General features: G+C 45.5%; 2 protein-coding genes across 2 annotated transcripts; both read left to right on the top strand.

The window, feature by feature from the left end:
* The first annotated feature begins 68 nt into the window (after positions 1-68).
* On the top strand, positions 69-5,352 carry ap1s1 (adaptor related protein complex 1 subunit sigma 1). The gene is made up of 5 exons (XM_086105002.1): positions 69-260; positions 1,342-1,520; positions 1,606-1,714; positions 3,565-3,702; positions 3,802-5,352. Exons 1-5 carry the CDS (start codon positions 258-260, stop codon positions 3,847-3,849), a joined length of 477 nt encoding a protein of 158 aa, XP_085961128.1. The 5' UTR covers positions 69-257; the 3' UTR covers positions 3,850-5,352.
* Positions 5,353-6,400: 1,048 nt separating this feature from the next.
* On the top strand, positions 6,401-11,292 carry vgf (VGF nerve growth factor inducible). Its single transcript, XM_086104998.1, has 2 exons — positions 6,401-6,631; positions 7,863-11,292. The coding sequence occupies exon 2, from the start codon at positions 7,896-7,898 to the stop codon at positions 9,639-9,641; it is 1,746 nt and encodes a 581-aa protein (XP_085961124.1). The 5' UTR covers positions 6,401-6,631; positions 7,863-7,895; the 3' UTR covers positions 9,642-11,292.
* The last annotated feature ends 626 nt before the right edge of the window (positions 11,293-11,918 follow it).

Genomic DNA, 11,918 nt, shown 5'->3' with positions numbered 1-11,918 from the left:
GCCTCTTCAAGAACGTCAACAGCGTTGGCAGACGTGAAGAAAAATATATGCGCATGCGCATTCGGGTTTAACCCTGCCCGGGGAAGGAGGCGATGATTTTGGTTGTGCTGTCGTGTATAATGTGTGCTCACACATTACCTGACAGACATGAACAAGTGTCCACACTAACCGCGGTGTGAGCGAATTACCCCCGTGGGGTATTCTTCGAGGGACAGTTGGTCGCGAACGTCGCGGTATCGATCCAAAACATTTGGAAAATGGTAAGTTGTACGCTTTGATCGAGGGAGAGGCGACAATACGTGCTTGGCTAATGCTAGGAAGGTCTAAGGTTTCAGGAAGTGGCTTCCTGAAGTGGCACCACCTGGTTTCTACCTTCACCTGGCATCTGGCAGCATGAACTGGAAAGTAGTTCCTCAGAAGCACACGGCAGTCTTATCATGGGCATTTTGTGGTTAAGATTCAAGAAGTCCGGTTTTAGTTTCGTTTGAAATTGAAGCCACTTTACTTGCTGAGCGTTAAAGCTACAGGCTGTCGTCTGTGTCAACAATGAAAGTGGCAATGGCAGCTATTTGGCAAGAGAGTCACTTGAAATGTCATGTTCTTTTGGAATATCGTTCGGCATAAGGGGAGAGACAAAGTCGCATGTCACTTCAAGTTTCAGGTAAGGGCCAGGATACCATAGTAAAAAAAAAAACCCTAGTCAAGTTGTATACATTTGCTCAGTCATATGCATTAGTAAACAGATTTGTTACACCAAAAAAAAAAGACACATGACACGACAGTGGTACTTTGAGATGTCAGCTGTCGTTTGGGCAATTTTTGTTTTGACATGACAGCAAACATTTGCACTGATCGATGGCTTTAAACTGCACGTCCAAACCAGCAGTGAAAAATTCTTTTAAAAAAAACGTTCAAGATGCTTAGCTCCACTCCAGTTGGAGTCAGTTGTCAAACAAAACATCAAACAAAGGCCAATTTAAAATAACCACCTAGCTTAGCGTTTAAACCCTGCTAGGCTGCTAGTGCTAAATGGCATCTATGTCACGGTGCTTTTACCGAACATAAACGAAGCAGCAAATCAAAGACAGTGGTATGAGAGTACCCGCAGTCATGTTCTTTATCCTCGAAGTGGAATGACTTCTATTAGTGTCGCACCGATGAGCCGAGATAGGAGTTGAGATACTGTATGTCAAACACTTTATGCGACTTTGTGTTATATTGCCCCCATGTGGACAAGGCAGGCAAACCAGAAGGACCATCACAATAGCCGTGAACATTCCAAAGCTTTTTACCCAAGCACAGTGCACTCACGCCGAGTCTTTTCCTCTTCCTCCTCCTCAGATGCGCTTCATGCTGCTGTTCAGTCGGCAGGGCAAGCTCCGGCTGCAGAAGTGGTACACGGCCACGGCCGAGCGCGACAAAAAGAAGATGGTGAGGGAGCTGATGCAGATCGTACTTGCCCGCAAGCCCAAAATGTGCAGCTTTCTGGAGTGGAGGGACCTCAAGATTGTCTACAAGAGGTCGAGTGTTAGCGCACTGAAATTTTGCTCGCGCATTTTACAGACTCAACAGATGAATGGCAAACGCCGTCAATGTTGTGTGCAGGTACGCCAGCTTGTACTTCTGCTGCGCTGTGGAGGAGCACGACAACGAGCTCATTACGCTCGAAGTCATCCACCGCTTTGTCGAACTCTTGGATAAATACTTTGGCAGCGTGAGTCACGCGCCTGCCTCCGTGTGTGTGTGTGTGTGTGTGTGTGTGAGTGTGTGTGTGTGTGAGTGTGTGTGTAATTTTATGCAGCCCATGTTTGTTTGTGTGTGTTTTTGTATGTGTTTATGTATGCAGAGTGCACCTTGTGTGTGTAGCCCATGTTTGATTCTGTGTGTGTGTGTGTATATATATATATATATATATATATATATATATTAGAGCTGTCAGTTTAGCGCGTTTTTATTGGCATTAATTTAAATGAATTTTAACGGGATTCAATTTTTTCTCGCGAGATTAACGCGGCACACGTCACAAGCGGATGTTACGTTGCTCTATAAATACACCAGAAACAAAACAACAAGCGCGCTGCAGAAGACCACGCCCATGTCTGTTTTGCCAGCCACGGCAGCGCAAGACACCGAAAACGGATACTTAAAGAGTTTATGAATGGAAAATTTACTTTTAAAAAGTTGCCAGATTGCTCCACTGACAAGACCAAAGTTACCTGTTCTCTCTCTGTGTATCATACAGGTATACGATGTATGCCACTGACGCGATTGTTACTTGTTTGGAACTATTTTGTGTGGAAGGTTACAGCGTTCCGTGTCCATATAAATAGAGCGGGTGGAGCTTCTCTGTGTTCGTCTGACAGTGACAGTGCGCTGCTGTGGTAGCGACCTAGCGAAAATAAAACGTCTCCTGTGTTGCCATTGAACCAAGTGTAGTCATCCGAAATGAGGGCTACACAAAAACCGTAGAGAGACTTCCGCGCAAGAAGGACCAACACAATCAACATAGCCTGACTGTGTTAGGGGGAGTGAAACCCCCCTCTTTCAGAATGGTTTGCCCCAGCAGCACGGGGGAAGTGCGTGCGCTTGTTTGTACGGCCGGCAGTTTTGAATACAGCGGCACATAACGAACACTGGTGTCCGGTGTCTCGTTATTCTCCAACAAACATACAGAAACAGACTGCTGTGTTCAAAGCAAACTTGAGAAAAACGAAGTATGCAACCATGGTTTAAATCCACTATAGGCTGAGTACGAGTTTACCTTAGATGTGCACTTTATAATGTTATATTGCTGTTTTGATTTCATAAAAAAAAGCTGTTAAAGCAGCTGTTGTGTGACAAAATATTTTTTCACTGTTGTTGATGGACAGTAATATTGTGTGAGAGATTATGTGTGAACAACTGCTCCAAGTGAAAAATGTTCATGTAAAATTGAAAATCGAAATTGTTATTTCAGTAAATATTTGCATTTGGCACATAGAAAACTGATTCATGATTCCAAGTTGATGAGAGCATTAAAATGGGGAAAAATAGGACAAAAAATGTAAAAGGAAATTCAGAAACGATAAAAAATGTGAGTAATCACGATTAATTTTTTAGTTCATTTGAGTTAATTATGACAGTTGTATTTTTAATTAGATTAAGTATTTTAATCGTTTGACAGCTCTAATATATATATATATAGTATATAGATTGTATGTATGTATGAATCACATGCATACACGCATGCGTGTACGATATATGTGTAGCCTGCATATGTGTGTTTCGGTAACCTGTGTGTAGCCTGTGTGAATTTGTGTGCGTACGCATTCATGTGTGTGTGTGTACCACGTGTATGGATTTGTGTAGCCTGCGTGTATTAATGTTTGTGTGCAGGTAGGTTGTGCATGTTTTTGTGTGACCTCTGTGTCTATAAATGAGCAGTGTGTGTGCGTGTGTACCTTGTGTGTGATTTTTGTGTTGTGCTGTCCCTATGTGTCTTTGTATTGCTTGTATGTATCCTTGGGTGCATGTGTAGCTCGTGTCCAAATCTTGTTGGCCGTATTTGTGCGTGTACTTGCTTAGGTGTGCGAGCTGGACATCATCTTCAATTTTGAGAAGGCCTACTTCATCCTGGACGAGTTCCTGATGGGAGGAGAGATCCAGGACACGTCCAAGAAGAGCGTCCTCAAAGCCATCGAGCAAGCCGACATCCTGCAGGAGGTCCTCTTCCTCACTTCACACTCCACTCGGCCGTCTCACCCGTGGCCCTCGTGACCGTAACGTGCGTCCTTTATTTATTTATTTATTTTTCCCGCACAGGAAGACGAGTCGCCCAGGAGCGTCCTGGAGGAGATGGGCTTGGCGTAGTGGACGCTCGTGCATGGGACTGAACGCTACTTCTGTGCGTCACATGTGGCTCGGCGACCGTGATGCACCGTGTGGGTACGAGCCTCACATTGTGTGACAAAGTGCACACATGATTTGTTTGTATGTATTTCTATTTGTCCGAGTGATCTGGAAGTGTATATGCTGGTCAGAAGCGAATGGGGGCAAACCGGAGTTGGGAAAATGCAAATTTTGATGATATCTTCAATACGAGAAGACCAAAAACAGTTTGTTTGGTGCCCTGATTCCGAAATCGTGTCCGCTATTGTGTGTCGCTGGCAGCTAAACGGTGGCAACCTGGAGTTGACTTTCGCGGACAACAATGGCACGTTTTTTGTTGGGTTTTTTTTTCTTTTTTTGTCGGTACGAAGCGGACGATTCAAACCTATAGTTCGCTTTTCATTTGAGTTTTCCCACACGCCTCATGTGGCGGCGTTTGTAGGCGACGGAAGCGCCGACGGCTCAAACGTGTGCCTAATCAAACGTCCGTTGGGAATAGGGAACCAAAGACGTTGAACATCACTGCCGCAATTAGTGTCGCTACGCCAGGACCGCGACGTGACATCATCAGCTTTTGTCGTCCCATCAGGTGACGCACGCGTGACGTGAAAGGGAGGAAGATGCACTCTTAAAGCTGCTGGGTCCAAAGTAACCCAAACTGATCGATGCTCGCTAGCTAGCTAGCTAACCCAGCAATGGGTCCAAAAGGGACCGAGCTATAGCATTGGGTGGAAGCCAACCTGGTATCTACTCAAAATCCACAACTACCCAGCGAGTGGGTTAGGAACGCCACCGAGCATTTTTGAGTGTGCAACCACAAAGCTCATTTTTCTACGAGGAAGCCGACGGCCACTCTGGAATGATTCTTTTGAGGGGAACGAGACCCGAAATGGCATTGGGCCTGCGACTCGCTCGCTCAGATCTTTTTTTTTTTTTTAGATCCTTTTTTTTAAGTCTTATTCTTATCGTTAGGAAACAACTTTGTCTCTTGGAAAAGAACGTCCCACCTTTGCGTTTGAGCACAGCGCTGCAGCGTCTTCTGTGTTTCGCAAGCTTCAGTTTTCATCTTTACTTTGTATCTTGCCGCACTCGATGAATCGCTTTTTTGGGGACTACTTTTTCCAAGCATGGCGAGTAAAAATTATTCTACTGTTCTATTGTGTGTATGGAGGGTTCTCTCATTTTGGGATGCTGACTTGCTTTTTTAAAAAAAAAACTAAAAACTTTTTAACATTTATTTATTTTTCTCAGCTTGATTAAAACTACGTTCAGTAAGCGGCACAGCCGTGCGCATGTGTCGGTCGACAGCTTTATTTGTTTGCAGAACTCCAGTTCTTGATTTAACAGCCAACACTGACATGCGATCGTTCAGCTCATGTCATGCAAATGCTTTTTTTCTTTTTTCTTTTTTTTTGAGTGGGGGAAATAATGTAGTAATTGTTGTTTTAAATAAATGAACCCCTGCAAGACTTTGAAAAGAAACAATCGAGTTGTTTGTGGAGAGACGCGCGAATGATGAGCTCCTTGTATGTGTTTTAACAGCTGTGAAAGCAATTTTATAAGTCAAAAGATTTCAAGCTCGTCTGCGTATTTGTCAGGGCTGCTTTTGGTTGGGACTCTGTAGGTGCGCGGGGTGGGGATTCTTTTTTGTTTATGTGGTTTGTGGGGACGTGTGTTTGTTTGCACTTTTGGAAATTATTCTTTTCAGATCACCATGGCAGGTAATTAATTTCCTGCACACAAACGTTCAAAAAGAAAAAAAAAAGCCTGCAAAAGAATATGAGTGAATTGTACTTTATAAATGTGTCCCCGCCATTCCTGTGTAACCTTTCAGTCCGGTCTTATTAGACATTTTTAGTTAGCAGCTTCAGTTGCCTGCCATGGTTAGCTGAGAATGATGATTAAAAAAAATAAATGATAAAGTACTGAGTAGAACAAATGCATCCCGAGTTTTGCATCCTCCCTGTGTGTGTGTGAGAGTAGTGCTGTCAAGCGATTCAAATTTTTATAACCGATTGTGGTTAACCACTTTTTTCTACTGCAATTCTTTCCCCAAACAAATAATTTACTTGAGTAAAATGTTGAAATTCATGTAAAATCATCAACTAAAAGTAGACCGATTCAAAGACTGTTCTAGTAGCGCCCTTTAATTCTTGAACGCAATTCTTCTGTTAAATGCAAGTGTCGGACAAAACGATCCAAACTGACTCCGCTTTCCAGGCACGGTTCTTACATTCTTCTCATCGAAACAATTCTCTAAAAGTTGGCGCTGAAATCTTTAGTTCTGCCCGTGAGCGCCAACATCCAGGAGTCAGTTCCTTTGAGCAGCGGCACTGCAGCTCATCGATCTGCCCGGAGTGCGGGGGCGGGATCGATAAGAGGGGGGGGGGGGGGGGATGCAGAAATTCCTTATGAATGAAACCCGGACCGGTGACGTCAATGGGGGCGCTTGACGCATGAGTCACGCGGAACGGGTGGGCGGGTATAAGAGGCCCTGACGCTGTCCGCGGTGCTGAAAACAAGAAACGGCAGGAGTAGAGAGACGCAAGGAATCCCGGCCGGTTCTTGTCATCCAAGCAAGTCGAAAAGAAATAAATTCCGAATTCCGAATAGACGAACAAGAAAGAAAAAGGGAACGCACACAGAACGAAAGAACACACGCGCACACACGGACGTTAGAAAGTGTGCTGTGAAGCGTGACAACAAGACTGTGACGTCCTAAGGAGAGGAGGCTGGAATTCCCCCCACTGTGATCCCACCTCAAGTGAGTAGCAACTTCTTTTCATAATCATAAACAAACTCTTTGCAATGTTTACTGTGTTACTAAATCGAAGCTGGCAATCATGAAAAGAAAGAAAATAAGATAAGAAAACCTCTGTTTGTCTCACAATGGAGAAATTCCCAATTTACAGCAGCAAAATTATGAAAGGGAGAAGTAGAAGAACAAAAAGTATAAATAAATATAAATAGAATAGAATATCAAAAATGGGCGAGAGGGGGTGAGTGTAGGATTTCAGGAAATAAGGAACTGGAATGATGTTTATGTGCAAATCGAACATGACTCATATTTGAGTGGAATGTGATTTAAAAGCTGGATTATTCATGATGCACACATGAGATGTCTTGATTGTCATCATCATCTTCACTGTTATTGTGAGCGTGCTTTTACCCCCACGACCCCTCCTTCCCCCACTTGTCAAAATAACCCCACTCAATGAGGTATGACTGCGACCCCAGCCAACGCGAATAAATGCATGATAATTATTCATTTATTTCAAAGATGAGACAATGACTGCCTGCGATTGGGCATTCTTTCTTTTTTCTTTTTTTTTCCATTTTCAACCGCAATGACCTGATCATGTCCGTTTGGCACGGCGTGCATCAAAAATGCTGCCGGCACCTAATGCGCATTTTTGGGGGTGGAATTGGACACGCGTGATATTGTGGCGCTGGAAGTGTGACATCTTCAGAACAGGCAGGTGTCCTTAATGAAGTGGCCACTGCCAACGCTCCTCTCGGCCAATCGGAGCGGGGCAGTGTCCCTGTCTGTTGACACCGTGGCAGGGAAGGCGAGCGGTAGGACTGCAGCACTTTACTGTGACATTTCCACGTCACTGGCAGGCTGTGCACTCAATCCAACTCTTAATTTCGCCACATCGCAATTATAGAAACCAACCGACCAATCAGAAGAGAATGGTGGTGTCATCCGGGTCCAGCGCTCTGGCCCTGTGAGGACAAATTTGAAATGGAATTGATTTGAAAATTTGTCTTATTGCCGATAGGATATAAGTTATGTCAGCGAATCTGAAGGCCGTGGGCAGATTAAATTGACACGGCAACACATCAAAGATGAAATCTGATTGGACAATAAAATCTAATGCTTTGAAAGGAAGAGAATAGACTATTGGGAATAAATTCATACAATCTAATGGAAAATGTATTGCTCCACAAAAGGCTCAAATGTAGCGGCTGAAATATGTTTCTATTTTCTCCAGGAATTTCTCCCATCCTGCTCACTGGAGGCCACGATGGCTTACCGCGACACCCCAAGTGGCCTTCTCCTCCTGCTTCTCCTAACGTGGGCCTCCTCCGCCGATCATACGGCGGCCCCTGACACACAGCGCGTCATCCCTACCGAGATGGCGCTCTCGAGAGACGCGCAGAGCAGGGATGAGGATGGGATCCCCGAGAAAGCGGCGAAGGCGGACCTCTTCGATGACGTGGATCCCAAAACCCTCGCGGCGCTCTTGCTGGGGGCGCTCAATGGCACGCGGGCGGAGAGCAGGAGAGAGGAAGACCACGTGGCTGGAGACGAGCCCGAGGGAGAGGAGCGGGACAGAGATGGGCGACTGAAGCTGGAGTTGCTCATGGCTGCCCAGGGGAGGGAGGAGAAGAAGAAAGCCGAAGAAGAGGAGGAGAGATTGACCGAGAGGGTGAGCAGTCGTACCACGAGCCAGACGGTGCCGGTCCAGATGCAACCGCCGCCCGAGCAAGGCGCCGAGGAGGAGCAGCTCAACCCGGAGGAGCTTAAGAATCTGGAGACCATGATGAAGGAATTCCCTCGCTTGGATACGGCCGTAAAAAGGACGGGGCATTCGGAGCCCAACAGGAGGGAGAGTCGGGGCTACAGCAGCTACAATGAAATCATCCCGTTCAACAAAGTCAACAACGTGGCCCTGTCCAAGAAAAAATTGAAATGGCAAGAGGAGATGCAGAAGGCCTTGAACGTTCCGTCATTCAGAGGAAACTTCATGGATGACTTCAAAGACCGCGGTGATACCGACACGCCTCGGCCCGAAGAGGAGGCGCAGGAGGAGGAGGAGGACTTGTTGAGTCCCGAAGAAGAGGAGGCCCGGGCCAAAGCGGAACAAGAGGAGATGAGGAGGCAGGCCGCCGAAGTGCAACGAGCCAAGGTGGAGGAGGAGAAGCTGGCTGACATCGCCTCGGATATGCTGCTGCGCTACATCGTCAAGCAGAACGGCGGCGGCAGGAAGTACCCGTCGGCGTCCCCCAACGCAGCTGAAGACAAGAGGTCGGAGGAAGACCGGGAAGAAGACGACATCGACCCCCAGACCATCGACAAGCTGATCGAGATCTCCAGCAAGCTGCACCTGCCCGCTGACGACGTGGTGGACATCATCAGTGATGTGGAAAAGAAGAAGAAGAAGGATGTCACCCCACAAATGTCCTCCACAGGCTCCTTTCCCGAATCCAAAGACGCTCCAATCAGTTTTCCAATCCTCAAGCAACCGTCTCCAGCATTCCCTCTCCTTAAAAACTGGTTTCAGGAGTCCAAGGAATTCTGGAGCAATCCCGTATCCAAACCGTACGTGTGGCCCAAAGCTCTGAAGCCCGTGAAGCAGAACCCCTGGGCTTGGACACGCTATCCCAACACGCAACCCAGCTTCTACCCGGTCTACTTCCCTCCTCCCCGGCCCACATACCGATACTACGTGCCCAAACACGCGCTGGCCTTCGACACCTTTCCCCAGCGGTCCGGAGACGGCGCGTACGCCTTCCAGCCCAAACAACGCTACCTCAACTGGGTGCAGCCCCGCTTGAGGAAGCCCCCCGCCGCGCTCCGGCGCAAGCCCTACTACCCCCGATACCGCCTCCCTTTGTACGCCCAGAGGCCATTGCCCGCTCCCAGAGGCCCTCTGCCACAGCGGCAGTTTTACCGGTCGCCCCCAAAGGGGTACTTGTCCAACAGTAAGGGCCACCTGGAGAAATACATTGAGCAGCTACTCACGAAGAGGCCGCAAGTGCAGAACTGAAAGTGGCGAACTAGCCAGGAAAGGTGCGCGCGAGAGAACGGATCCAGTGGCGAGGAGAGTGTTTCTATTTTGACGTCCTTTGCCTCATTTGATCCATTGTGACTCAAGACATTCCAGGAGGGCTTTAAACATACCACTTCTCAACTCCCAAGATCCCAAAACATTAGGATACATCATGCCGAGTAAGCAGTCAGATATACCACATGGCCAAAAGGACGGAGGACTGAAGGAAGGCTTATGGTTTGGTATTATTTGTGCATGTTCAATTTCACATACGATGTATCCAGTCCGCCTTTTCCGAAGAGCAAAACAAATCTGAACAGGACGTACAGTATTTGATGGCGGGGGCAGTGAGGCAGCTCAATAATGGCTCCTGTGACTCATCCCCTTGCACAACTTCAATTACCTTGTTGCTATAGCGCCAAAGTGTACATGCCATTCCTTTTCTTTTAGGGCCAAGATCTGCTGGGAATCAAACTGCATAAAAAAAATAATTAAAAACACTTTGAAATAAAACACTTTTAAAATTGCTCAGTCAAAAGCAACACAAATTGGGCGAAATAGCTAACCCAGCACTGGGTCCGAAATGGACCGAGCCAGTGCTGGGTTATGTATAACCAGCACATTGAATTGAGGATTTGAGCCAGCACGTTTTGTCAAGATCAAGTGGTTAAAAGGAAACTGCCAATACAGAGGAGATAAAGTGAACAAGAAATTGTTTGCAAGCTGTGCTTAAAAATATGAATGTTATTGCCAACGTTTTTTTCTATGAAAAAGAAGCAATTTTCCATCAACATACCCCAAACATTTTGTCTCTGAATTGACTGCCATTTGATAATATTTAAACTGGGTTGCGCAACTGCCAGGATTCCGCATTTGTCTGTTGAAGTTGTTTAGCAGCTTAGAACAGGTCACTGTGACATTTTTAGCATTGAGTCATTCATTTAGCAGATTTTTTATTTTTATTTTTTGTCGTCATTTGTATGATCCGAAAGGTCCACTTGAGGAATGTAAGCACATACGGAATGATGTGCTTTCCTTGAAGCTGCTCGAAGACACTCATGATTGAGACACAAGGATGTCTTCACACATGAGATGGGCAATGGCCACATGTTGCTCTTTGGCATCGGGACATGTTTGACTTTACTGGCCGCCCATTGCTAAGGGACGAGGAAAATACATTTGTTGTGTTGCCATGATGGTTCCGCAAGAGTCACGGCATTGACAACTCACCAAATTCATCCCACACATTGTCATGAAAACAATTAAGCAAAGCAAGGAGTTATATCATTTGTACTAACCTGATATTTGTACGAGATCAAGAGGGCATCAGCACATAATGGAGAGTGCACGTTTATGTATAATTGCATCCAAAATGTCTTCTCTGAGAAGAGTCAAACACAAGCATAAAAAAACAAAAAGAATTTAAAAAAAATTGGCTTCAAGATGACAGAAGCAATGATGTTGTCGTACCTTGAGATACGTGTTTGAGTGATGTGCTGTTGTTGCCTGTAGACGGCCTCTCTAGATGTACCTTTGTTGTAATTGTCTAATAAACATGCGTTTGCTGGATATGCAAGTATGCGCATGTCAATGACTACTTTTGCTACACACAAAAAAAACAATAAAGTCAACTACTTTTTTTACTCAAGAGACGCTTCATTGTGGACTGTGTGTGTCCATTTACTGTTTTTTTTTCCTTTTCTATTGCCAAAGCAGTCAACTTGAGTTGACATCTGATGTGAATGCAAATTTTGCGTGCGCGTGGATGCTGCATTCACATGTGCACGATTGTTGAAAGTGTTGCTCTGCAGCGGCTGCGTGAGGGAGGATGTTGGTGGATGAGTCACCCCCGGTCCTCAGCATGTGACATCATGAATCACTGCACCTCTGCGGGCAGAACTGCAGCCATCCAGCACTCGTCTCCTGCCTTCTGCTCACTTGTACGCGGCATGGCCTATTCTATTAATATTATTATTAATAATATTTTTTATTATTATTATTATTATTAGTAGTAGTATTGTTGTTGTTGTTGTTATTGTTGTTGTTGTTAAAGGAATGGAGCAAAACGTACGATTCCTTCTGTAGCTGAGGCTGAAGTCTTGTGGGTTTGCCTACCACCGTTGTCATTAAATAATTATTATTTTTAAAACATGATAAATAATTCATGGTTTTCATTACCAAGAAGAGAAGAACCAGAAGTGTGTTATTTTTATTACCCGTGTGAACGACTAGAGATTAATTCGTATCTCGAAGGTAATTGGGCTAAGAAAATTA

Source organism: Hippocampus guttulatus, chromosome 2 (genome assembly GCF_054856545.1).
Source record: "Hippocampus guttulatus isolate MCC_2025c chromosome 2, RoL_Hgut_1.0, whole genome shotgun sequence".
Taxonomy (NCBI): domain Eukaryota; kingdom Metazoa; phylum Chordata; class Actinopteri; order Syngnathiformes; family Syngnathidae; genus Hippocampus; species Hippocampus guttulatus.
This window is presented reverse-complemented; position numbering and strand designations above follow the sequence as displayed.